Genomic DNA, 27,406 nt, shown 5'->3' on the forward strand with positions numbered 1-27,406 from the left:
TAAAACAACCGTCTAAAAGCAGAGTGTGGGAGCCCAAAACACTATGCTAACAGTTAACTCGGTAAATCAATAGGACACCACTAATCCAATTAGCTATGAGAAGCTAAACGTTTCTGTAGTTTGCCGCCGCAGCTAGTTCGCGAGACGGTAGCTAACGGTTTACACTGTCTCAGCTACCCGCCTCAGTCAATGACAAACTTTCTAGTTTCGCTTTTCTTCTTAAATAGTCAATAAAACAATGTAATCAGTTACAAAACAGACATCAGGAGAAAGTTTATCCATTACTAACCTGTAAAACAGGTGAAAGAAACAGAGATGGCACAGGCTGCTGTTCCGTTGCTTATCCTTTATGCTTAAAGCCAACTGCGTTCCAAGAACCGGACATCCTACGAGACATTCTTATAGTCGCTCTGCTGTTAATTACTATCGTCTATCAATCTTAAATGTCTTAAAGCACATTGTATAACTTGTCTTTAACTCTATCTGCCCAGTGCCGGCCAGAAGCAGATGGGGCCCCCCCTCTGAGCCGGGTTCTGCTCAAGGTTTCTTCCTGATAGGCAGTTTTTCCTTGCCACTGTTGCCTTAGGCTTGCTCTCAGGGGGTCTCAGGCCTGGGAACAATGTAAAGCTGCTCTGTGACAACCTGTGTTGTAAAAAGCGCTATGCAAATAAAAATGAATTGAATTGAAATGAATTATGCAAGTTTGATCTGAGGGGAGAGCCGAGGGCCGTCCCAATAGAAACCCGGACGCAACTGCTCGTGCGGTGCCAATCATTAAGGTTCCCACTAGACCAGGGGTGTCAAACATACGACCCGCGGGCCACATCCGGCCCGCACAAAGATTCAAAACGGCCCGCACATCAACCAGAGGATGTAATACAGGCCCTACTATTTCCGTCAACTCTTTACCATTACCACAAAACGTAATTCGTCATCCATCCACTAGGTGGCAACAACCACCAATTTCAACTGATCAGCTAGTCATCTTTCATGACTAAAGAAAGATCGCGAGCTAGCTACTTGCTGGCAAGAAAATGGTGTCAAAGATAAGAAAAGTTGATAAAGAGTGTCTGGCCTTTCAGGAAAAATGGACAAACGCCCACCTCTTTGGGGATGTTAACAGTAAGTGTATCTGTTTAGTTTGCTCACAGCAAGTAGCTGTTCCAAAGGAGTATAATATTAGATGGCATTACCAGACTACTCACGCTGAGAAGTATGATCGCTACACCAGCCAGTTGCAGGAGGAGAAAGTGAAGGAGTTGGTGGCTACATTAGCATGGATTGAGGACATCGCTGGACAGCTGACACAAAAGCTCATTCAAAAAGTTCAGGGATTTGTTGCTTTTTCCGTCGCAATTGACGAAAGTACAGATATAACGGATGTGGCACAGCCGGCGATTTTTATTAGAGGTGTTGACTCTACTTGTAACATCACAGAGGAATTCGTAGAACTGGTACCCATGACTGACACTACTACGGCTAGCGACATCTTCAGTAGTCTCGCTGCATCATTGGATAAATTGGGAGTAGACTGGGCCCGTGCCGTAAGTATGGCGTCAGATTTATGTCAAAAGTCGCGAGCGCAGAAAATATACTTGCGAGCACACGAAACATGCTGCGAGCGCAGAAAACATTCTCACGCACAAAGCAGCCACCACGCGCGAGAGAATTTCTGCTTTGCGCTGGCCAAGCGAGCATGTTTCTTGCGCTCGCGAGAATGTTTTCTGCGCTCGCGACTTTTGACATAAATCTGACGCCATACGTTAGTCTTGCGACTGATGGCGCACCATCAATGATCGGTGTGAAAGCTGGAGTTGTGGCCAGACTTCGAGAGGAAGTGTAGCAGTTTGGAGGGGGTGAGTTTTGGAATTTTCATTGTATACTCCACAGAGAGGCACTCTGTTGTAAAACACTGAAAATGGACAATGTCATGGCTGTTGTCATCAGAACTGTCAACTTCATTCGAGCCAAAGGGCTCAATCACCGCCAATCTGTAATATTTTTTATGTTAAAAGATATGAAACAAAAAAGTTGGAAATGTATTGAAATGGAATCAAATAAAATAAATGGGAAATTAGCCTAGTAGTTGTTTTACTGATTCCCAATGAAACGGTGTTCAAACTGTCTTGAAAAAACGAATCGTACTGCCATGCAGATTTCATGGTTGCCCTTTTTGAATGGATGGTCAACGATTATTTGGCCCTCGATGACCTAGAAATTTAGTGATGTGGCCCTCAGTGAAAATGAGTTTGACACCCCTGCACTATGCTATCTACCCCTCTAATGACTGAATCCCCCACTATCACCAGCTCCCTTTTCTTGGAGGATGAGGCCACCTGGGTGCCCTGGGGCTCTTCAGTCCTCCCACTCTCAGGATCGTGGGTCAACTCGTCCTGCAGTGATGCGAAACGGTTGGTCACTGGAGATCTGGAGATCTCTGGAGATGCTGCCCCTCTTGGAACCCAGCTCTCTCGCCCTATCTGGTATCTTCCCCCCTACCCAGCTTGGATGAGCACACTGTCTCTCTATAGGGTGTACTAATCAGTTCCTGGAACTCTAACAATTCAGAATTACTGTGGAGTCCAGCTAGTTGGGCCTCGAGATCAAGAATCTTGTTCTCCAAGTGCTCAACAAGTCGGCAACGGTCGCAGATGAACTCATTCTGGAGGTCTCTGGAGCCATCTTGGTATTATCATTTTTTCAATGGTTTTCTATGGCAGGCCATAGAAACCCTAGGTGGATGTTGGTGGAATCCGGCACCCTCATAGAGCACAGTCCATGGTATCCAGGCACCAAATTTGGAGTCAATCCATCAGTAGCGCCACCAACAGGCCAAATTTCAGAATACATTTTTGCTTATTAGTTTTGAACCGTTTGTCCTAGAGTTGAGACCCTTATTTCCACTGAATCCCTCGATCATGATGAATTGAATAGACTCATCCACTGTAATGGATTTTTGAAAAAAAAATCATATTTTCAATTTTACGAAAAACCTACTTTTGCGAACTAGTCCTAGACCGTTGATCCTATCACCACCAAATTTGGTCCGTACTATCTACAGAGGATTCTGACCAAAAGTTATTCAAAGAATTTTGCTAGGGCAAATGATACGGCCGCTGTCATCCAATGAAATTCCATGGTGAAGACACCAAAGCAGGAAGCGAGTCATATCTCAATGCTTTGTTGGAGTGATGTCAAACTTGGTAAACTTTGTTGGTATTAGCAACACTGGGCATGCACCAAGTTTCATGAAATTTGGCCACTTGGGGACGCTATACCATTAAAAATCATTAAAATACCCATTACTCGGGCAGACAAGCAGATATCTAAACTAAATTTCTTGTGCTTCATCAAAGTTAAGGATCCTATCTGGGAACTTATGAAACCTCCACATCAGCCATTTTGTGTTTCATCCATCTTTGATTTTGTCAAAAACACATTTAACCACCTCCTCCTAGAGTTATGGCACAATGAGGCTTTGTGTATTACCTCTTTGGACCATTGTCTTTAACAGTTGTTAAAGGATAGTTGCCAGGTTGAACAATGTGGCTGCAGTGTACCCACAGTGGCCATATCTCTGCAATGCTTTTGTTCATTGGCTTAAAAGTCGATAGACATGCTTACAATTAGGCCTGGGTGGCACACACTAAGTTTAATGAAATTTGGCCACTTTGGTGCTATACTGAAAAACAGGTTTAAACACCCATGTGTCCATGTACTTAGATTTTAATGACATTTTGTGCTAATGGACATCACAAGGCACAGACCACACAAAGAAAAGCAGATATTGCGACCAATTTTTTGAAGGTCATTACATCATTACATATCAGGTCCTAACTGGAAAATGAACACATAGTTCAATGTCCAAATGGCATGGCTGCTAAGATACAGTCAGTTTGTAGCACTTAAAGTAGAACTTTCTCCTGCACCTTTTGACCTATTGCCACAACTAACACACTAAATACTGTTGAAGAAACACTTGGACTTTTCATATTGGCCTGAATGTTAGACAGTGTTTTTTTTTCTACTTAAGAAATTACATCTGAAAAGTGAGGTCGTAGACTGGGAATATTCACCACTACTGCAAGTCTTCTCCATTTGGAGATAATGGTTTGCACTGTGGTTTGGTGGAGTCCAAGAACCTTAGAAATGGCTCTGTAACCCTTTCCAGACTGATATATCTCAATAACTTCTTTCCTCAGCAGTTTTTTCCTCAGCAGGAATTTCCTTTGATCATGTGCCTATAGAAGCTTTGCGGTGACTACTTCTCTCTGATGGTAAGGTTTGAGCAAGCCTGGCTGTGTAATTAGCAACTAAAATTTTGTTGATTTCTTTGTTTTAGAACTAAGGGGGCAATTACTTTTTCAAAGGACCAATAAGGACCGTAATTGGTGGCTTTTTCTATTAAATGTATAAAATAATGATTTTTACACTATGTTTTGTGTTTTCTCAGGTTTCCCTTGTCTAATATAAAATTTTATTTGATGATATGAAATCATTCAGTGAGAGAAACATGCAATAAAAGAGGAAATCAGGAAGGGGAAAATACTTTTTCACACCACTGTATTTGGTCTGTACGGGTACATCTCCTCACATATTTCTACCAGGGAAGAATAACATATGCTGGGAAGCAAAAAGCAGTGACTGTCCTCCCTTCCACCCATACTTCCTAGAAAAATAAGGAAGTAAGAAAATGATAAGGATTCTTACGAATAGGAATAGTCTGCATGTGGTTTATATGCAAAACTAATTACGTTCCCCGCTTGTCCCGCTTTTGAGATTACCCAAACGTCACAGCTATTTCACTGAGCACTGACAACAGAATAAAAAACTATTCTTTGTATTGTTGAAACAGTAATATTGAAGCAGCAATATCAAATGCCAAGTGAGTGAATCTAAAATTGAATGGTTTCCTTGTTTTAAACCGAACGTGACAACATTCATGCAAAGCGTGACTGTTCTACTGAATAACTTCTACTGGGTAACTAACCACAGGCGACGGGCGGGCGTGTCACATCTGCCTTCAGATTTGGGATTTTCTCCGCGAAGTAACTCCGCCCTTCTGTGGTCTACTTTATGGCATATTTTTGCGAGTTAATAGAACTGATACTTACAGGCAAATTGTCGAAGAAAATGTTGAGAGCTGCGAATAACCGAATTTCTAATTTGATCACGAATGTACAGGAATGGGTTCACGGACTAATCTAGAACACCTAGACTTGCTTGCTACATGTGTGATGTGTTGAGTGCGTCACAGCCAAATATGTGGTAGTCAGTCTATGTACCGTTACAGCATAGTGGCACCTTATTTAACGGAATCGCGTATAAACTCCAGGCGACCCAGGCATAGCTTGAAGTATCCTTGTTTGGAAACATAATCAAGATACCTCCTATTATCTTTAATATCTTAAGATCGATACAGAGTCTCTGTATTTTTTAATAAATTTTAACGTGCTTTCAGCTTCTGACAGACGCTGCTATGGAGCTAGATCGGCGACTGTTGCTAGCTCACTGCACTGTCTACACACTTTCCGTCCTCGCTGGGTTAATGGTGGTGATCCCGCTCGCTCTGAACGGATCGGACTTCAAAGGGCGGTGCGCGCTATTTACGCAAGGGTTCTGGCGGTTGGAGAATCGTACCAGCGTCGGGGAGGACTCAGAAGGAGTGGCGCGGTTGGTTGTGCAGGAGTGGGGGCCGCCTGCCGCATGCCAGTTCGCTACATTTGTCGGGGTGTTCACGGTGATCTACTGCGCGGCGCAGGGTTGGCGGAGCCTGTTTTACCTGCATCGACGGCATGACGAGTGAGTAACTGATTGATAATGGGAAAATTCTAACATAATTACATTAACTATGCCTATTAAAGTACGGAAACAACTTAACGTCGTTTTTTTTCCCGTTAGCACCCTGTTCTCAGCGTTCTTGACGCTACTGCTGAGTCTGTGTGTGTTGTTTCTCTCCGGTGGCACAAGCGTCTCCCTCAGCCTGGGTCTGCTCTCATGGTGCCGTACCGTCACCGAAAATAACAGGCGGTTATACAGGTAGCTAAATACTACAATGCCGTACACACTAAATTCACGCTGATAGTTGCACACCTACATTCCAGAAACAGCCTCCAGACATCAAATATAATTTAGGGGGAGTTTGCGAGATGGATAAATTAAGTCATGAATTGTTTTGGGTTCCTCAAGTTCATGGCTTTTATTCGTTTAACTTTTATAAGTTAAGCTTTTATCATTTTTTTCTGTATGTCCAGAAAGAAATTCTTACTATTTGTAGTAAATATCACAGGTAGGACTATCATATATATTATGTATCACACTGATATGGATACTCATAATTTATTCTGTTCTATCCCACTCACCAGTTGTGGAGAGGTCCAGTCTGTTCCCATGTACTTGGATGTGGACACTTCTTCTTTCTACACTGAACTCACGTGTGCACAGGTATGTCTGCTGTTAAAACCTATCATTGTTCAGTTTTGCACTCTGTAACACATTGATACATTTCCATGCATGTTATTGTTTGGCAAGTTCTACAGCATCGCAGCAACAAGAAGTTAACGTCAGCATGATGACATCTGAGATGTCTTTCTGTCCTCTCCCCAAACTGGATTTTTAATTTGCTACTATGCACAAAGTTGAGGTGCATGTCTACTAGCATGCAGCTCAATCTCTCATTTCTCTCTGTAGGCTTCTCTCTGGTGTGTGACGGTGCTTTGGCTGGCTCATGCCATCCTGTCCTTCCTCCGCCTCTACCACTCCCACAGCCAGCAGATCAGGGGCCCATGCTTGTCCAGAGAAAAGGAGCTGCTGCTAGGGTGCTCCCCGCCAAAACACACCCTGCCACACCCACACCCCCACCTGCACCCACAGGAGGCACCTAGCGTCTTCATCTAACAGTTACAGTATACATATGCATGTACAACTCACCCACACCACAGACCCAAACAGAAAATAACACACAACAGGCAGGCTTTTGTTGGAAGAGGGTAGATGTATAGATATTAGTGCCAATGTGCAACTCTGTTTTGTTTTTGTTTTTTTTTTCCTGTAAGCTGTAGGAAATGCCAAAAGGACCCAATTTTCTGTGCTGTATAGGTATGGGATATGCCCCTCTAGTCATATGGTGTACAGTACACCAGCCATCCCAGTACACCTATGCTATAGAGACTGTCCAGTGTATATTATTGTTTTTACTGCTTTTAGTGCAAAAACAGAAGCCATCTTGGAATGCTTTGGTGCACCATGCAATGATTACTTTTTATTTACTTAGTACCCTCATCCAGGGGGACTAAGTGCTTGTAGCATAATTTCAGAGAACAGTGCAAAGCAAATTACCACATACCATATACCACACAGCCTCTGTGAATCAAATACTTAAACACTTTAATCTAGGTCCGGTCCCAGACCCTGTCTCATAGCAGTTATTGCTCGTGTTCGGGGTCGCTGTTGCTAATGGGACCAAGGCCCCAGCCGACGTACCCACCCCTATCCCCGGTGGAACAAAGCCAATGTGCTCATTGTCGGCTAGTGACACGGCTGCGATCGAACCCGGGTCGTAGCGTTCAGTCTATATTTTAAATTAGTGTGCTTTTACTGACTGAACCACTCGGGAGCTAAATGCACCAGTGTCAAGTTATTTCAGAGTAAAATGAATATAAGATGTGAGATATTGTGCTCTACCAAAAGGTTCCGGTCAGGTGCGTAGGCTGGCTTTCACAACATTAAATCAAAATAAACAAAATGAGTGCAACCTGAGTTCTCATTCAACTTCGTTAAACTACGGTAGCCTGGTAGCTACCCAGTTAGCTATCCATCTGAGTGGAATACATATTTCAATCGCCAAATCAGTTGCAGAGATGCATATGCTTCATACATATGCGTCAGGGGAAATGAATTATGGCTTGAAGACTTATCAATTGGATTTTACAAAGGCTAAGTAAGGTCATCCCACTTTCTTTCTATGCTTAGCCCATGTTCCTCATTAATGTCATAGTGAGTGCAGGCTAGCTAAACCAACTTGGTTCTCAAACTATGTGTGCCTTGGGAGCTGGCCAGGTGTGCCTTGGAATTAGTCTTATTCAGTAGGCGATTTGAGGGGGGATGCTATCCCCCTTGTTAGCAAAGTGACCAAAATGCATCCCCCTTGTTAACCTGCCATCCCCCCTCTCCATCCCCTAGGTAATAGCAGAGAGAGTGCTGTGTGTGCATCTGCCATCTCCCCTGTTAAAAATTAACAAATCACCTACTGGTCTTATTTACGATTATTTACATAGCTATAATCATATGTAAAGGTGTGCCTTGGAAATACTTGTTTTCATAAATGATGTGCCTTATGACAAAAACGTTTGAGAACCACTGAGCTAGACTAGCTAGCTAGCTAAAGAGCCCTCTTCTTCACCAACCTCAGCTTGTAGATGAGGCAGTGGCACTCTCACGTCCTGACTCATCTGCTGCTACTGCAACAGTCTGTCTCGTGCTCACACAAAATGCGCGCGTGCCAAGTAGTGTGAAGTAGATCTGTTGCTTGAATGACACACAGAGGACCCAAAACGTACTTGCGTTTTTGATCAACGATATCATATTATTTTCGAGGGCTTTAATTCATGACCGGAATGACAGGTGAAGAGATCCGGGGCTATTTTTTATTATTCTTATTTTTGTAAATAATAATAATTATTATTATTATCATAATTGAGATCCGGGGCTATTCATAAAACATTTTGGGCTGTAGCCTCGGACGCCCAGGCCTAACGACGCTACATCATGTAACATGGTCTGTGTCCCATATTCTCGGTTAAAAAATTGTTGACTGATCTTACCAGTTTGAAGGCAGAGCATGTCGAAGGGCGGAGTTTCTAATTTTGCGCCAATAGTAAACCAAGTTTTTTGAACGTTTAGGCGGGATGACCGGAGGCTAAACCAATCACAAAGTAGAAAAAAAACGCTTACTATTACAGTGTGCCATCAGGCGACGTATTATTTACGAAGTGTAACGGACTTCTACAGTGATAACATTTTAATTCCGGGGAGGGGGGAACTGGATACATCGGAAGAAATTAAGGGAAACATATTTTCCTGAAAATGAATTTGGCCGAAGTGAAAAAGATGAAAGTGGCTGAATTACGGGCCAGGCTCCAACAGAGAGGCCTGGACACGAAAGGGCTGAAGGCCGAGCTTGTGGAGCGGTTGATGTTTGCCATCGAGGCCGAAACCCAGTCTGCGGAGTCGCCCGAGGTCGGGGATGACGAGGGCCCAATCAGGGGTAACGAGGTGAAACAACCGCAGGATGACCACGTTCTCTCTGTACTGGTGGCGGACACACTGACAGCAGCGAATCGTTCGGCGCCAGCGGGGGCAGTGGAAGTTACCAAGAAAGTGGAAGCTAACGCTGTTGGAACAGATTCCGCACAGGTACGCGGGACACCCATAGCCAGCTTAGGTCATACCAAACAGTCGTTACCTGCGAGGGCGCCGGCAATAGCAGAATTAGAAGCTGACTTTCCTAAGTTTCCAGGGTTAACGCAGGTGAAAAACGATGCAGCCCGGTGCTTGCTGGAAACACCAGCTGACAGCAGCCCCTGTAAGCCTGATCGAGTGGAAGCAGCAGCGACAACGAAACCCATCTCAGCTGGAGAGTCGTCTTCGCTTTCCCGAGAAGTCTGGAGAAGAGCTGGGTCAGTACTGCGGCCCGAGAGCACATTGGCGGAAACAAAGTTCGGGCAGGTGCAACAACCAAAATCACATAGTCAACATAGCAGTGCACAGTCTCCGCAAAATTCAGCTCCGGCTTTTATCAAGCAGGCCTCCGAACCAGGAACTGGGGCGGGGGCTTCGCCGGCTAAGAGAGAACTTCCGCAGGCCAAATCAGATGAGAAGACTTCGGCCAGCCTCATCGGTAACCGAGCAAGCGTAGCCAAACCAAAGACGATCGTCTTAATGCAAGATACAGAGGAGGGGAAAAAAGACTTCAGCGGAGGCACAGGGAAACAAAGCCATTCCGGGGCAATAAGCGACAACGGGGCTGCGGTGGACTGGTCTATGGTGGCTGAGAAAGGCAGCGACGATGAGACGGGGTCTGAACCGGAGAGGGAGGGTCAACCCAGCGAGAGCTCAGGTGAACCTTGCATACAAGGTCTTGATTCTACCGTGTTTATTTTTATGTGTTTACTGAAAATATGCCGCTAATTTACTGAAATGAGAGAGTAAAACTAACCGATTTTCTAATGTTGGCTAACTAAGCTGTTTAAACGGCATTGCGCGGAGTTGCTTCCCATGGAATGGACGTGTCATAAACACGTTTAAACGGCCGTGAGAGAGACTTGCTCACTCTTCTTCAGCTGTGCATTATTCACATGTCTATGGTTTAATCACTTAAGATTCAAAACCAGTGATTACGATTAAATTTTGTGAACAGCATTTCTCTTAATGTGAAATGACAGCAAAGGTATCAATATATTCTAAGAATAATGTAGTTAAATTGGGCGAACGGTCGAACCTCCTTTCAGGACTTTAATGTGTAATCCGAATGTGACGTGCAGTCCTGTGAAATCGCCATGGAACTGTGTCCCCCTCTCCTCCTCGCAACTATTGTCAGTGTATCGGAGTTGTTCTTGTATGTAAAACCACACATGCGTCTGACTCAGGCCTGATGAACAGTACAGCTACATTTTTCATGCTAGATTTTTGTATGTTGGCTGACAAATAGCTTGCGTCAGCGTTCTATAAAACACTTTTGCGCTATGACTGAGGGAGAACTGGTGATAAACACGTCGCGTTTTCATGCGTTGGTTTTCTGTGGCTCCTTTAGTGTTTGCTTGAGCGTTTAATCCCTCTTGTGAGTTATCTGTAAGACAGCTATATGTAACACCTACTATATTTGATGGGTGGAAACAGTTTAGCTCAGGTTTTATTTATTTTGGGTCTTTCTCTCGGACTTTCTGTCTGGCTGTAGTGTCCAAAGGGTCAGAGCCAGAGGGGAAGGTGGAGGAGCGAGAGCAGCGGGGATTGAAGAGGTCACATGGAGAGAGGGGTAGGGGTTACTATGAATTCAAGGAGGAGATCAACTACAACAGGTACGGAGCATGGGGCCTTGCTTTGAGTCCATGTTTTCTTTGTTTTCTTATTTCTGTATTTCCATGTTGCACCTGCTGCTTCTTTACCTATTTTTTAGAAATGTTTGCATCACACTGCTTCTCTCTCTCTTTGACCCACCCACCTCAGTCCATTTTAGTTAACATTGTTTAACTACAAGTAGCTTAAACTGGTCTGCACTGTGGCTGTCAGCAGTTGTACATGGAGCTCTGTGGGGAGAGTTGTTTTAGTCAGCAAGGTCCTCAGAATGGCAGGTTTCTTTGTGGTGAACAGGTGGGCGTGAGTCTGCCTGTCTCATTCACACCACATGTCTCTCCACAGGGCAAAGTCCCCGGAGCCTGAACCAGAGGGGGAGGATGAGGAGGATGTGGATGAAGGGCTGGTGCAACTCGATGCATGTGAGTTCCTTCATTTTGTCCCATTGGATGTATGATACATACACATATTCTTCATATTAAACACAGGAAGCACACATCATGCACATTTTATTTGTCTTTATCCATTACTATGACCTTTGATGTTTATCATGGCAGATAACTGTGACCTGCACTTTGAGGTGGACCCAGATGGCTGCAGTGGCCAGCCTGTGTTTTCAGAGAAGTTTCCCCTCTTGTGGTCAGGATGTCGTCTGACGCACGGCGTCGACCGGGGAAATGTTGGCTTTGAGGCTAAGGTACGGGCCCCATCTCTTCATCTCTACCCTTTTGCTCTTTCACCTTGCCTGCTGCTTTTCGCCCCACTCGTGACCATGTGACCTGCCGCTATAAAAGCACCAAAGACTTAAAGCAAGCTTTCGTTGTGGGAATAATCACGTATGTGGTGGTGTTTGAAGGGTGCCCTTACACAGAGCTGGAGGTTGGACTGGCTTTGGAACAGTTGTCTAAGCAGTGCTGTTTTTCAGATCTTGGTACTCTTGACTGTTCTGGAGTGTTGCTTTACACTAGAGTTGAATCTCCCATAGCATTTTATTCATTAAGAAATGACCTATGTAATCACTCTGTAAGCAAATTGCAGCAAGTTTGTGGTGGCTGTAACATATATTTGCTCTTGTAAAAACACAACTTCCCCCTAAAACAAATTGTCCCCTAAAATTAACCTGTGTCCTCTACTCTGATAGTATAATTAAGCACTAATTGTTGGTTGGTGGTCCACATACTTAGGGTTACACCAGTACTGCTGCCAGGAACAAACCTCTTTTTATGTTTACAACCTTTTTTTAAAAAGAACCTCTTGAATTCTAAAAACAACTTCAACTTCAACAATCTTCTAAGAATGTGTGTTACTGTTGACCCAGCTTTTTTCTTTGATATTGTCACAAGTGCTGAGGTGTAACTGAACATTAAAATGAGCAATGTGTTTTTGTCTGTATTGATTCCTGTATTTCTCCCTCCTGTAGTTCGTGAAGAAGCTGCCAGTAACGGACTTAAAGGCAGATGATCTGGACACTCATGTTCTGAGAGTGGGCTGGTCTGTGGACAACTCCAGCTTCCAGCTCGGTGAGTAGAGCAAGAGTGGAAGTCAGACTATGAGGGAAAGCCAGAATTTTAGCCAGGGCATACATAACAGGGAGGCTTCAGCACTGAAGTCACTGGACTGGTGCTTTGGTAGCAGGAGACAAACTTTCATTATGATTCATTATGATAATATAAAACCAATACATTAAGAGGGGAATTCACTGCAAATCAATGCATTCATCAGCTTGTTAAGATTGAATATGTTAGGCACTGAAGACCCAAATATTATGCGGAAGTGAGCATTATGATTATCAAGTGTTTCTTTGACAATGGGCACCAAACACCAGGCCAAACTTGTGCCACTGATGCCCCTTTTCCACCAACAGGGGAACAAGGGCCGGTTCGGAGCCGGTGCGTAATCTTCAACCAGTTCTTTGCATTTTGACAGCCAAAGAACCGGGTCTCGGTCAGGAAAACTGGTTCGAGAGCGGAACTAACTCTTTGCTGGTCTGGAACAAAGAACAGCTACGTCAGGGGCTGGGGGTGGGATTATCGTGACCAACTAAAACCTTGTGACCGCCATTTTAAAAAACCAGAGCTAGTGTAGCGTCTAGCGTTTCGCCTTGTTGCCAGCCAGCTATATCTTTCCTAGCAGCTACTGATTTCTCACATCGATGTTATGAACGTAACATTGATGGCTAGCTAGCTAGCTGTTGGTCAGCTAACATTAGCCAAGCAAGCATAGCTACTAATTTCTCATATCAATGTTACGTTCGACTTTCGTATCATTAATATGAGAAATTAGTAGCTATGCTTGCTTGGGTAATGTTTGCTGACCAACAGCTAGCTAGCCAGCTACCGTAACCTTGGTAACAGTAGCTAACTTTAGCATTCCACTTTCTAACATTGCCTCACCTACCAATGTCACTTAACATTTGGCTTCACAAAAGGCTAAAAAGTGTAGTGGACAATAAAAACAGTATAAAGTATAGTTTTTTTAAAGCACTGTTCTCTTGTTTTTATTGTTGTTGTTTGTTCCCGCTAGCTTGCAGTGGCAGCTGCAAGCTAACAAAACACTGTGTTCGCTAAACATGCTCGCGAAACACCGCAGATTGTCTGAAATTTGTGTGCTATTGCGAAAGCTACAGCATGAGATTGTTTAACAAGGATGGCAATTTGAATAATTAAGAGGCAAGTAATCCCAATGTTTTCTATTAAATGTGTCGCATTATAGCTTTCTTGTGTTACAAAATTCTAATTGCAGAATGGAGCTAAATTTAGTTAAATCGATTTAAATTACTGAGAATAAACTTTTAGGTTAGGCTGAGTGCAATGAACAGTAACATTTAGAACACACACCTCACAAAAGCTGTGATGTGTCATGAGCATTTAACGGAATTTAAATTGATAAATGCTGCCATCCTTGTTAATAAATCTCACGTTGTAGCTTTCGCAAGCACACAAACTACAGACAATCTGCCCTGTTTCACGAGCATAATCGTTTACTTTATTCTCGCGATTGGTGTCGACTATTCTGTGAATTATTTGTTTTATTGTTAATCAAGGAGGATAAAGGGGAACAGGCTGAAGTAATTATAGATTTAAAGGTAGTTTTTTTTCGACTTCCCCTGTTTCCAGCTCACCAGCCACCACTGCTAGCTTGGCGCTAGCGGGAAAGCGGAGACATATACAGATGTGTAACGTAATGACGTGGCTCTATGGTGGCTCTCTGCCCGTGGAAAAGCAAACCCGTTCTTAGAAGGTTTGCAAGCAAACGCCAAAGCAGCTCCAAACTGGCACTAGCACAAGCCCAGAACTAGCACGTAGTTTGCGTTGGTGGAAAAGGGGTATTATTGGCTGAACCAGAATCCCACATTCTTGGATTTTCAGGTATTGATAAACATAGCACCTCATGCTAACATTTTGCTCAGTAGTTGTTTGTCTTTTGTCTTTTACTGCTTAAGCTGTATTTGTTTAAACATTCTCTCCTCTATCTGTAAGGCGAAGTTGAGCTGTCCTATGGTTATGACAGCAGGAGTAGGAAGGTGACAGCTGGGAAGGAAGAGGAATTTGGAGAACATTTCTCAGAGGGTGATGTCATTGGCTGTTATGCTGTAAGTTGTGTTTGATAAGGGGGTGATTTTGGTCAGCAAATTCCAGTAGCACATTGATCTTGAAGTTTGCAGAAGCTGTCCCCCCTCTCTCTTCCTTTCCCCACAAGAAATTGTCCTCTCTATCTTCCTTTCCCCACTGGAAGTTGTCTCCCCCTCTCTTCCTTCCCCCACAGGAAGTTGTCCCTCTTCCTTTCCTCTCACAAAGCTATCCCTCTTTTGCTTCCTTTCTCCATGGAAAACTGTCTCTCTCTCTTCCTTTCCCCAACTCCATCCACCTCTATTCTTTGTTTCTTTCTATTGTAAACAAAGCAGCTTTACATTGTTCCCAGGCCTGAGACCCCCTGAGAGCAAGGCAACAGTCGCAAGGAAAAACACCCTAATTAACAAGAAGAAACCTTGAGCAGAACCTGGGTCAGAGGGGGAGCCCATCTGCTGCTGGCTGGCACTGGGCATATAGAATTACAGAGAATTACAGAAGTTGTATAATGTACTTTAAGACATTTGAATTAGATACACAGTAGTAATTAACAACAGAGTAATTATCAAATGTAATCCTAGAATGTCTGGTTCTTGGCACACAGTTGGCTTGATAAGCAGAGCAGCAAGGTAGCTGAACTGGAAATCGGGATGTGGTGCTTGAGCTACAGCTCCAGGCAGGAACCCGGAGCAGGGACAGGAAACAGTGATTAGTGGATGTTAATTGCAAGAATGAAAAACATAAAGGCATAAAGACAGGGGGGAGCAGAGGAGGGAAGATAAGTGTGTAATAAGGAAAAATCCTGGCAGATAAGCACTATGGCAGCATACCTAGGGGATGAGAGGCAAGGGGCCAGCACAATCATGAGGACCACCCTAAGGCAGTCAACACCAGACCACAGCTGGATCAGCTGAACACAGAGTAACCATGCCATGATGTAGTGACAGCAATGACCACTTAGTCCACCAGAGACTTTACGATCAATGTCAGCACCTTGCCGCGTCCCTTAACGAAAAGATTTGAAAGTAAGTTTTTAGCCTAGACTTAAAGGTGGAGAGATAGAGTGTGCACCCCGAACCTTGGTGGGTAAATTGTTCCACAAAAGAGGGGCTCGATAAGAAAAAGCTGTACCGCCTATAGTACTTTTACCCACTCTTGGAACAATGAGAAGTCTCACGCTTTGGGAACGTAGAGTTCGTTTTGGAGAATATGGGTGAAGAAGGTCCTTAAGATGAAGGGAAGGGAGGGGCAAGGGGCAAAATATTTCTCCTTACATTTAAAGCTTTAAATGGGGCAAGCCCATTTAAAGCTTTAAATGTAAGGGGAAGTATTTTGAAATCAATGCGGTATTTGATAGTTAGCCACTGGAGAGAGGCTAATACTGGGGTGATGTACTCAAAGCGCTTTGTTCTGGTAGAATATGAGCAGCTGCATTTTGAACCAACTGTTTTCTTTTAAACCAGAGGTGCCCAAATTCTTTCCTATGAAGGGCCAAAAATAAATCTGGATGGATGTGAAATTACATTACATTAAACTATTATATTTTATAGAAAATTTACATTCTAAATCTAAAATAAAATTTCAAAATAATAAAAGTATTATGACATTACTCTTGTATCTGCTTAATAGTAATTTTATTAATTTGCAGAGAAGGTTGTCAAAAATATAAAACATCCATATGCTTCTTTTTGGGAGCATTGGTTTCCTTACTGAGATCGCGAACTTAACAAAATGAAACATGCACTTTAGCCATCAATTTCAACACCCGTTCCTGCGCAGAATTAGCCACGGATTGTTTCCACGGTTATCAGTTTATTGTAAGTAAACACTTGGCAGAGTGGTGCTTTAGTACTTTTTCAAAAGCGAACCTTGTCGGGAATCGGTTTTGATAGCGTGTAACACGATTTCAGCTTTTTATGTGACGTCACTTGAAATCAGACTGGCAACCCTGTAGAAAAGGCCGAATGTAGTTTATCACAGACACGCTTCTTTAGTGCATTTTATTTCCTATTCAACCAGCGCTCGCTACGCCCCTGCTCCTTTCCGCTCATTGGTGGAACATCAGTTTTAAGGAGCGCGTCATGTTACCCAGAAGAACGTGGCGGTGGGAGCGCATAGCTCATGGCTGGCCAAAACAAAGGGAGCGAAATTGGCGGCCCTGTGATAGGTCAAATGTTCGCATGCTGAGCGTGAATGCATGGCGAGTGTAAACAAAATGATTTTTCTTATTCATCGCGTTTCAGGCAGTCTTTTGCGATGTGTTTGTCGCGCATGTTCATAACGCGATGACGATGAAAATGCGATTTATCCGTCAGCACTAATATCTTTATGATTTTGCTGTCAAAAAAGTCATCGCTACTATGAATTGCTTCATTGGCTGGGAATTGCTATGCAGGGTTGGCTGATGCAGGGCTCTTAGTCTGGCGACAGAGCTGAACCTGGGATTGTCCTTGTTTTTCTCTATTAGGGTAGAAAATATACAGATCTCTCAGCTGTGAGGTCATGCTTGTAGCTTAGAAGACTATCTTTCCAAGCCAGGAGAAAGACCTGTAATTTTGTGGAGCGCCATTTTCTGTCAAGTTTCCGTGCAGTTTGTTTGATAGCACAGGCTGGTCATTGTACCAAGGTGTAAGCTTTTTGTCCGGGACTTTCCTCTTTTTAAGGGGTGCGACAGCATCTGGGGTATTATGTAGTGTGGACTCAGTATTTTCGGTGAGTTGATTTATTTTAACCAAACTAGGGGCATAAGTTTAAATATTCTTCATTGTGCAGACTGTGTGATGCAGGGAGCTCATCAACAAAGGCTTTAGTAGTAGCAGAATAGATGGTGCACCTAAGAGAAAATATGGACTCTGAGTTCATATAAGGAGCTAAAGGAAGGTTGAAAGTCACAAGATAATGGTCCGACAGTACGGGATTCTGTTGCACAGTTACTACATTGTTAATTTCAGTGCCATAAGTGAGGGCCAGATCCAGCGTATGGTTGCAGCAATGTGTGGGTTTATACACAAATTGAGAGGATCCAATGAAGTTGATAATGGACAAAATGCTGCTCTAGATGGATCATGTTCATTGTCCATATGAATGTTGAAATTGCTGCTACCACAACCTCTTCTGTGTTGACAACCAGGTTGGAAAGAATCTGCAAATTCGGATAAGAAAGCAGTAAAAGGGCCAGGTGGCCTGTAAACTATTACAAGGATAAACACCTGAGATGCAGTCTTGTCAGGATGTGCAAAGCTAAGTAGTAGCAATTCAAATGAATTAAAGTTATAGCCAGATTTAAAAGTGGCACAAAGATTAGAGCTATATACAGCAGCAGCACCACCACCTCTACCAGATGATCGAGGGACCTGGTAGCTACTGTTACTGGTAGGCGTTGATTCATTTAAAGCAATAAATTCATTTGGTTTAAGCCAAGATTCAGTCAGACATAGGATGTCAAATTTATGGTCAGTAATCAATTCATTTACTAGCATTGATTTAGGTCTTAATGACCTTATATTTATTAAACCAATCCAAGGACCATTTGTTTTAATTTTCCTCAAGTTGTCTCTAATGGATTTCTTTAAACAGTATGGGACCAAAGATCGGGGGACTTACACCATCTCTATGGAACTAAATTTAAGTGGTGGTTCAAGGGACGAAGCATAGACCTGTTTAAAACAGAAAGTCTGCTGCCTGGTCTTGGCCCTGATGAGTCAGAGTTTTGAGATGTTTAGGCTATAGGCCAAATTTCTAGAGAGAAGAGCTGCGCCCTCCCTCGAGGGATGGATGCCAGCTCTTTTTAAAAGACCAGGCCTCCACCAATAAGTGCGCCAATTGTCTATGAAGCCTACAGTATTGGAGGGGCACCACTTAGACAGGCAACAATTTAGTGACATCTGCTGTAGATCTCATCACCCCACCTCATAGGGATGGGACCGGAGAAAGTTACCAACTCCAACGTATGTTTTGTGGACTTACACACCGATTTAATTGTTAACTTATTTATTTCTGATTGTCTCACATGGACATTGTTAGTGCCCACATGAATAATAATTTTAGAGAATTTACTTTTACCTTTAGCCAGCATTTTCAGATTTGCTTCAGTGTCAGATGCTCTGGCCCTGGGAATGCAATTAACTATGGTCGTTGGAGTCTCTACATTCGCTTTCTCAAAATAGAATCACCAATTATCAGGGCTCTTTTAACAGGTTTCTCAGCAGGTGTGTTACTGAGGGGGGAGAACCTGTTTGAGATGTGAACCGGGGGTTGGTGGTGCACCAAAGGCTTGTGTTTTCATCTGTTTTCCCGAATCGTAACCCAATTGCCTTACTGCGAAGGCTCTGACAGGACTGAGCTAGGGGAAAGGCTATCTGACACATCCGGTACTGATCCAGTTCCTGTTGACTCTACAGTCACTTATCCCCATCCAGGCCACATCTTTCCTCTATCACTTTAAAGTCAGTGTTCTAAAGACACAGTGACACTTCTGCATTGGTAGCTGAATACTGTAGAGACAGCAGCCATACACATTGTTTGACATTTGGAGCAAGCATGAATCACTCAGATCGCCCTCTGACTTTTGATTGCATTGATATGCTGTGACTTGGTCTGTCCCCTCCCCCAGGTGTTCTCAGACAGTGGGGTGGAACTCTCCTTCCAGCGGAATGGCACCCCCTTGGGCATAGCGTTCCATGTGAGCCAGGGTGCACTGGCTGGCCACGCGCTGCACCCCCATGTGCTGTGTCTGAACTGCCGTGTGAGCCTCAACCTGAACCCAACTGGTCCACCTTGGCACCCTGGGCCCAGCGGGTGCACCCCGCTCCCATCCCTGCCTCCAGAGCTGCGCATGCGTGCCCCACTACCCCCCGTCTCCAAGCAGCAGTGTGAGGTGAGGGAGCTCACCCACCACTTTTCCAAGAGTCCACTGTTCCTTTGAAGGGTTAATTGATTTCGTGGCTAAATCTGTGACTCTCTCATTCTGATTCTTTCCTTCTCTTTCTCCTTCTCCCTCTCTTTCTCACCTGCTGTCTTCCTCTCTGTCTTTGTCTCCCTCTCTCTCTGCTCTCCTGTTGCTAGGTGTTGATGATGGTGGGTATGCCTGGTGCTGGAAAGACCCATTGGGCCCAGGCACGCATGGCTGAGCATCCAGAGAAACGCTACAATCTCCTGGGCACGCACACCATCCTCAGCTGCATGAGAGTAAGAACTCTTACACAGTACACACACACACACACACACACTGTCCACTGCGTGAGGCAGAACTCTGTGGTAATTTTTTTTGAATGACAAGTTGTGTCTATTGTTTCATGTGTCATAGTCATGATCATTTGACAGATTAATTAGTAGGCTACTGTATCCTGAAGTTTTCCATGTCAGAGTTTAGAAGCAAGTCAGGTTTAACTGTCAGGAGTCATTGTCGGGACGATTGTAACAGTTGTTTCTTTCATCCCTCTACAATAACAACTGTACCAATTATATTATTATACTAAAGTCGTTCGACATTTGTACAAAATAGCACCTGGTATTGATAGAACACACATGTGAGTTGTTGATCACAACGAAAATTAGTTTCTGTCTGTAACTTTGTCTTTTAAAATGGCATTTATCTGAAAAGTGTTACTTCTGTCCCGGCTCTCCCCTAAGTAGCCTAACGTTATTATCCCTTTCGCACATAATTTATTTTTATGCAATATAGCATGCTGTTACGTTACATGGTTCGCTATGTTTTCATTAGCGTGATTAAGCTTCTCATAGTTTTCAGTTAGCATTTGCTATGTATTTTAACGTTAACGTTTCCTCAAAGCTAAAATCAGCTAGAATTTTTCCGATCTTTTCTAATCGCACCGGTTTTAGCATACGCGCTAAATGGCTAATCACACCAGTGTGACTGTTCGCTGTTACGGCAAAAGGGTTATTCCATTATGCTAAATAATTAATGGTCTAATTAACATTAACAAATTGCAAAGTTAAGGCTATATGCAGCTAAATAAGTATATTGGCATATGCGCTATTAGGCTTATCCAAGTGTTTGAGGTAGGCTAATTAACTTCCCCAGTCCCCACACTTACTGCATGTTTAACTTCATGTGCTGTTTTTTATATATCATTTGTTTTATAAGTTATTGTGTTGGTGTTACAAGTTCATAAGTTGTATTATCTTATACTGTGTTGAAATAAATTAACAAAATGTTTATTCTCCTTGCTGTTTGTTCCGACACATTCAGAATCATTACCGCTTTTGCCGTTAGCATTGTCATTAACAGGCGGCTCGCTTTGTGTGTGCGCTTGTAAAATTTATATTTTAAAGGCTCATTATTACGGTTTTGTATTTCTCTGTAATGTAGCACAGTGTTGACAATGTTACTTATAACATTCTTCCTCAGTCTTGGAACTCAAACTATTTTCAGATGGCCCAAAAATATATATTTAAATAATTAAATTAATATCATAAACGTGCGGCAACTAGTCGACTAATGGCTTGAACTAACGACTACTAGTCGACTAGGAAAATCTTAAGTTGGGGGCAGCCCTTATTTCCACCTTTCTTTGCTACCAGATGTAAACTGCTACCTGCCTCCATCTTGCTGTGCTGGGATTTTGTATTCACGCGCGACAGACTCAAGATGTAGTGTGACTGACAGACGAGTAGAACACCGCCTCCCACCCCAGCCAATAAATGAATCGTTGAATGAAATAAAAACGGTGCTGCTGTTTACTTAGAGAACGTTTATCAAGTTCAGTTTTTTTTAATTGATTTGAACGATTTTCCTGCTTTTTAAAAAATAAATTGAATTAATCAAGAAAATCGGGAAAATCGCCCAGCTCTATGCTGAAGGTGCTCCTTTGGAGAGCCAGTGTGCCATGGAGGGGGTGATCTGGATTGTCCATGATACTCAGCAGCTTGTGGGGCATCCTCCTCTCCAAGACCTTCAGTAGAGAATCCAGCCCTGCTCCCAGGATGGCGCCAGCCTGACTTAGGAGCTTGTTGTTTCTGTTGACATCAGCTGTTCTCACGCTGCTGCTCCAGCACACCACAGCATAAAAGATTGTCTTGGCCACCACAGTCTGATAGAAAATGTGCATCATTTTCCTGCAGACATTAAAGGAGTGGAACCATCTGAGGAAATACAGGCGACTCCATCCATTCTTGTACAATGCCTCAGTGTTTCTGGACCAGTCGAACTTGTTGTCCAGATACACATTGAGGTATTTGTACTCCTCCACTACCTCCACGTTCACGCCTTGGATGGAGACAGAGGTCAGGGTTGATCTGCGTCTTCTGAAGTCCACAACCAACTCCTTTGTCTTTTTCATGTTGAGCTGAAGGTGATTCAGCTCACATCACTCAACAAAGTTGTTCGCTACACTCCTGTGCTCTGCTTCCTCCCCTCTGCTGATGCAGCCCACAATTACAGAGACATCTGAGAACTTCTGCAAGTGGCAGCTTCCAGAGTTGTAGCAAAAGTCAGAAGTGTAGAGGATGAACAGGAAGTGTGACGGTACTGTCCTCTGTGGGGTGCCTGTATTACTGACCACCATCTCCGACATGCAGTTCTGAGGTTGCACATACTGCGGCCGGCCCGTCAGGTGGTCCATAATCCAAGAAGCCAGGGGGGCATCTACCTGCATCATCACCAGTTTGTTCCCCAGCAGTGCAGGCTGGATATTGTTGAATGCACAGGACAAATGTCAGTACTTCGGCCCCCTAGCTGTTGTTTTTGTGTTTCTCTCTGTCTGTCAGTGTCATCCATGTGCTTTTGTTTACAGTTCCCTTGTGTTCCAGCCCTGCCCTGCTCTCCGCCCTGTCCCCGCCCACCTGATTTCTGGACCACCTCCACCTGCTTGCCTGCCCACCTGCATCCCATCTCCTCATCAGCCCAGCCCTTTATATATCCTGCTTGTCTCTGTGTTGTTGCCAATTCGTCTCAGTGTTTTCTCTGTTGCGTACCCGCCTGATTACGCGTGTTGCTGTGCTGACTTCTGCCTGACTGCCTACCTCATCCCTGCCTGCCTGCCTGCCTGGTTTTGACCTAGCCTGTTCCCATTTTGATCCCTGCTCCTTGTTTGCTCTGCTTTGGATTGCCTTCCTGGATTTTGACCCTGCCTGTTCTGCCACCACGAACTTGCCCTGTGATTCTGAATAAACCACTTGGAACCTGAATGCGCCTGGTCTGCATTTGAGTCCATGCCTGTGCCCTGACAACAAATCAAAGAACATGATTCTCACTGTGTTGCCTGGCCAATTCAGGTGAGCATAGGAACAATTTAGCAGGTAGATGATGGCATCCTCCACACCCACCTTTTGTTTTGCAGGCAAACTGCAGGGGTCTAGGGATGCCCTCACCGAGGGCCACAGGTGAGTCAGGACCAGCCTTTGCAGTGTCTGTCAGGGTTTGTGAGGAAAGGACCCAGGTACAGACAATAAAGGCAGTACAAAATGGCTATTCTTTGTTGACAAGTCAAAATAATCACAAGCTTAATCGAAGTCAGAGAATAGTCCAAGTCAATAGTGAAAAATCCAGTAGTAAACAACAGACAACATACAAAACGGCAGCCAAAAATCAGAATCTTGATTATAGGCAGAGTGCGTTACTGGGAAGACAGACGGGCAATTGGGACAGGCAAACGGCAGGCAAGAATCAGGGTCGATACAGGCAAACAGGTCAGCAAAAATCCAGGGCAGTAGGCAAAAGGGTAATCCAAGGCAGGCAGAGTCAGCAAAAACGGGTACAGAACAGGCTTTCTAACAAAGTTCAAGAAGAAGAGGAAGGGGTAGGATAGGAAGGTTGAGTGGAGGAGTCATCAGGGGAGCAGGGGGAGCGTGATTTGAAACCCCCTCATCAAACCTGTTGAAGAACAGGTTTAACTAATTGGCCCCATCCAAGCTGTCCTCTCTTTCCAGGCTCCTGGTCTGTTTGTAGCCTGTGATGCTCCTCAATCCAATCAATCCTCCCTCACATTGTTCCGCTGGAGTTTTAGCTCCAGCTGCCTCCTGTAGCTGTCTTTACCTTGCCTTATCTTCTCCTTCAGTTCCCGCTGTACGCTCTTTATCTCCTCCCTATCTGTTGCTGGTGCTTTGTGTGAGTGCTGTATCTGGTGCTTTGTGCAGTGTGCTTCTGGACCTGGGAAGAAGGAACAGGCCATTCAACAGGCGACACAGTGCCTCAGCCAGTTGATCAGGATAGCGGCAAGGAGACGTCGCAATTACATCCTGGACCAGGTAAGAGAGAAGGGGTGAGAGGTGGAAGGGTAGGTGGAGGGGGTAGGGAAAGAGGAGGGCGATTTATTGGTGGATATGGGAGAAGACTGCAGGACACAGAGTAGGAGGGTAACAGCGTTCCATGTCAAAATTGTGTGTTCACCTTTTGCTCTAATTCCCCTCTCCCCTTTATATCGCTGTCCTTCATAACACTGTCCTGTTTCTGCTGTTCCCCAGGCGAATGTGTATTCCTCTGCACAGAGGCGGAAGCTTCTGCGATTTGGGGGCTTCCAGCGTAGGGCAGTTGTGGTGTGCCCCTCTGATGAGGACTGGAAGGCACGGCTGGAGGCACATCAGCGCCAGGAAGGAGAGGAGGTGCCCGAAATGTCCCTCCTCAAAGTCAAGGGTGAGAGGGCAGGGTGGGAAGAGTAGGAAGGGAGGATCAGTCAGGAAGGAGGAGGTCAAAAGCATAGAGATGTTGTGGAGAAGCAGCAGGAGTAAGGAAATAATGATCACTCCCTGACTCTCTCTTCCCTCCTGGCACTGCAGTGAGCTTCACTTTGCCAGAGCAGGGGGACTACCTGGATGAAGTGCTGTTCCCGGAGCTGCCCCGTGAAGAGACAGAGAAACTGCTGAGCGCATATAAGGAAGAGGCTCGCCGCCTGCTCCCTTCCCCGCCCAAACGCAAGAAACACCGCAGTCGACGGAATAAGCCCCCCCCCCACGCTCTTGGCCACCGTGGGCGCAACCACCGAGAATGGGGCTATGGTAAATCCTGTGCGAGAGCTTTGTTGCCGTGGTAATCCCACTCATATTGTCACAGTAAGCTCTCATTTGAGCCAATGAATTCCTCCCACAACACACTGTGAGCTTGATGGAAAAAAACAACATGGTTCTGAGTGGACTAAGCTGTTCTCCAAACATGTAATAGGTCTCCAGCATTGGTGCATGCAGCAGCTGCTCTCTCATATGTGTGTGTGTCTGTGCAGGAGGGCCCAGAGGAGGGTACCATCCAAGAGGATTTGGACATCATCCTTACTGGGGGCCACAGCGCAGAGAGGTGAGAGCAGACAACAAAACGGTGAAAAATGCGGAAAGTGGAAAGAAGCAGGGCTCCTAACCAAAAGGTTGCTGGTCCAGTTCTCTGATGGGGCACTGGTGGTATACCATTGGGCAAGGTACTTAACCCAGAATTGCCTCAGTAAATATCCAACTGTATAAATGGGTAACTTGTAAAAATTGTAACCTGTAAGTCGCCCTGGATAAGAGCATCTGCTAAATGACAATAATGTAAACAGCACACAACATAATCTACGTTCACACTGACACAGGGCTTAAATTGAGACACCTCACATGGCCTCTCTGATTAACATCATTTTTAAGGTCTCTGAAAAGACTCAGGTCACTCAGATTGGTCACTCAGTGTTAAATGGGGCTGACATTAACACTGTGAATGCCACAATAAATTGGCATTGATTTTGACCATATCTTGGACATATGAAAATGACAGGATCTCAGATGACACCTGGGTTGGCAAAAAATGACTACTTCAGTTAGCCATATCTTGAAAATAATTGTACATGTACGTAACTTTCAATTAAATGTAAGGGCCACAGCAAATTGGGTCCTGTGAGTCAGTGAGCTTTGAAAGAAAGTTTGGGGAAGTACTGGTAGGACACAGCAAGGAGTTGGCAGTGCCAGGGGTCATGCACACATCCATTCTGACACTCTGGGGTTCTGGACATTCACCCGCTGTCCATATTAGTGCATTATATTACCTGCTTCATATTTGATACAACTGCTGTAGCAAGTGAAGTTGAGTTAAAGTGTTTCACTCCTCTGTAATAGGATTACCAGCCATACTACAGTAACTACCGCACTGAATTTGACCCTTTCTACGGCTACAATTACGACCCACAAAGATACAGAGATAACTATCGCCAGTACACCAGAGAGGTGAGGAAACGGACGTACACACACAGATGCAATGCAATAGATGCACACTGATGTGTAACCTGCTAAAAGCTATCAGACAATCATAGTCATGAATTGAACATTTCACAGTGTTGTGATACCTTCCCTCCTTCTCTTTCTTCTCTCTCCTTAGTGGAATCAGTATTACCAAGACCAGGGTCACTATGGCAACAAGAGCTATGGTTATAGCAGCTACCGGGGTTATCGGTGAATCAAAAAGGATTTCTCTCTTAACAGCGCAGCTAAAATAATTTCTCCTCCCTTTTTTGACCTCCATTTTTTTTAAATCAGTCAGAAAATAAAATGAAAATAGAGCAAATTCTGTTCCATCTTCCAGGGAAGTTGAGTGTTGTATTATTTTTTCATTTGGAAATAACCAGCACTGATGACTAAATGAAAAAGATCTATGTTTGTTGTGTAAAATCCCAATGGCAGGTAAATGTAAATGTTTTTCTTTTCATAAATTTTTGTGACTTTTCTCTTGGAAAATCTTCTTTTATAATCATTCTGCAACAGTCAGAAATGAATTTTATTTAATTATTTTTGAGAGAGAGAGACAAGTGAAGTAAATTGGACTAATTGAACTTGGGGTCTTAATTTTTACAAACAAAAAAGGGTCTTCCAAATTTTTCTGGATGTCTTATACGGTGTAAATATGTTTTATGCATCAAACGTCTGCTTGATGAATCCACAATTCTTCCTTTTTATATTTGCTTGAGCGCTGAGAGGTTGTGCTTCCCCTAGTGAGCCCGAACTTTTCTCTGTGTGCTCTCTGTAACATGGCATCCCATGGATGGATTGCATCAGCTTCCTAATGCAGGAGCACTGTATACACACACATACACATACACACACACACACACACATGCTCAAACATACATGCACACATACACATATGTATATGTGTGTGTGTGTGTGTATATATATATATATATATAGTATATGCATGCACATATACACATGCACACATACTAAATAAAATAGATATGTATGCACACACATATGTATGCACATGCACCTGTACAGACACACACAGAAGCAAGAAAACAACACACTCAAACGGTCCAGATGAGATGTCTCGTCACACACAGTCAATCCTGCCATTGTCAGCTGACACTTTTTTCAGGCCAGATAAGATGAATACTGTAAGTACACTAAAGTTAGTCATTACTTTTGGGAAGGGGAAGGTGTTTAAAGGAAGCACTAGTTTTTTAAAAAAGGAAGAAGAAAAAGCCTTGTCTGAATGTGCAGAATGCAAGAAACCAAACCTTTTTGGCCATTTAGCTCCTTTTTGGTAAACATCAGATATTACTTTTATTGAAAATGAACACTTATCTTCTAGGTTATGGTTATGATACACTGTATTTTTTCTTTCATATTTACGCATGCCTATAAGTAGTGCTTTCTTCAGATCATTTGATATATTTCCCTGAATTTCATCAAGCTTTTGGTTTGGCCCTGAGCATGTGTCCTCTGCACACTCATTTACACACCTCCCTATTCTCAGTGGCTTGTTTGACTGATGCCCATAAATGGGATTACTAGATAAAATTATTTCAGTGTATATTCTGCTTTTTCTTTATTTTATTCTTGATAAGGTAACAATC

At 43.8% G+C, this 27,406-nt stretch overlaps 2 protein-coding genes across 2 annotated transcripts; both read left to right on the forward strand.

Annotated features, from left to right (window-relative positions):
• The first annotated feature begins 4,847 nt into the window (after window positions 1–4,847).
• zgc:153018 (uncharacterized protein LOC767701 homolog) lies at window positions 4,848–8,166 on the forward strand. The gene is made up of 4 exons (XM_036548711.1): window positions 4,848–5,802; window positions 5,902–6,039; window positions 6,366–6,444; window positions 6,691–8,166. Exons 1-4 carry the CDS (start codon window positions 5,480–5,482, stop codon window positions 6,895–6,897), a joined length of 747 nt encoding a protein of 248 aa, XP_036404604.1. The 5' UTR covers window positions 4,848–5,479; the 3' UTR covers window positions 6,898–8,166.
• Window positions 8,167–8,256: 90 nt separating this feature from the next.
• On the forward strand, window positions 8,257–26,679 carry si:ch211-107m4.1 (heterogeneous nuclear ribonucleoprotein U-like protein 2). The gene is made up of 14 exons (XM_036547757.1): window positions 8,257–10,117; window positions 10,955–11,075; window positions 11,416–11,492; window positions 11,628–11,767; window positions 12,491–12,590; window positions 14,550–14,662; window positions 19,252–19,515; window positions 19,704–19,826; window positions 23,736–23,846; window positions 24,063–24,231; window positions 24,375–24,593; window positions 24,815–24,885; window positions 25,674–25,781; window positions 25,933–26,679. The coding sequence occupies exons 1-14, from the start codon at window positions 9,085–9,087 to the stop codon at window positions 26,008–26,010; spliced, it is 2,727 nt and encodes a 908-aa protein (XP_036403650.1). The 5' UTR covers window positions 8,257–9,084; the 3' UTR covers window positions 26,011–26,679.
• Window positions 26,680–27,406: the final 727 nt, after the last annotated feature.

This window comes from Megalops cyprinoides, chromosome 16, assembly GCF_013368585.1.
Source record: "Megalops cyprinoides isolate fMegCyp1 chromosome 16, fMegCyp1.pri, whole genome shotgun sequence".
NCBI classification, from domain to species: domain Eukaryota; kingdom Metazoa; phylum Chordata; class Actinopteri; order Elopiformes; family Megalopidae; genus Megalops; species Megalops cyprinoides.

Bases quoted from the DNA above. Each gene is read 5' to 3' on its own strand.
- zgc:153018 (XM_036548711.1), top strand. From the start codon at position 5,480: ATGGAGCTAGATCGGCGACTGTTGCTAGCTCACTGCACTGTCTACACA. The intron at 5,803-5,901 runs GTGAGTAACTGA...TTTTCCCGTTAG, and splicing joins CTGCATCGACGGCATGACGA to CACCCTGTTCTCAGCGTTCT. The intron at 6,040-6,365 runs GTAGCTAAATAC...CCCACTCACCAG, and splicing joins AATAACAGGCGGTTATACAG to TTGTGGAGAGGTCCAGTCTG.
- si:ch211-107m4.1 (XM_036547757.1), top strand. From the start codon at position 9,085: ATGAATTTGGCCGAAGTGAAAAAGATGAAAGTGGCTGAATTACGGGCC. The intron at 11,076-11,415 runs GTACGGAGCATG...GTCTCTCCACAG, and splicing joins GAGGAGATCAACTACAACAG to GGCAAAGTCCCCGGAGCCTG. The intron at 11,768-12,490 runs GTACGGGCCCCA...TCCCTCCTGTAG, and splicing joins ATGTTGGCTTTGAGGCTAAG to TTCGTGAAGAAGCTGCCAGT.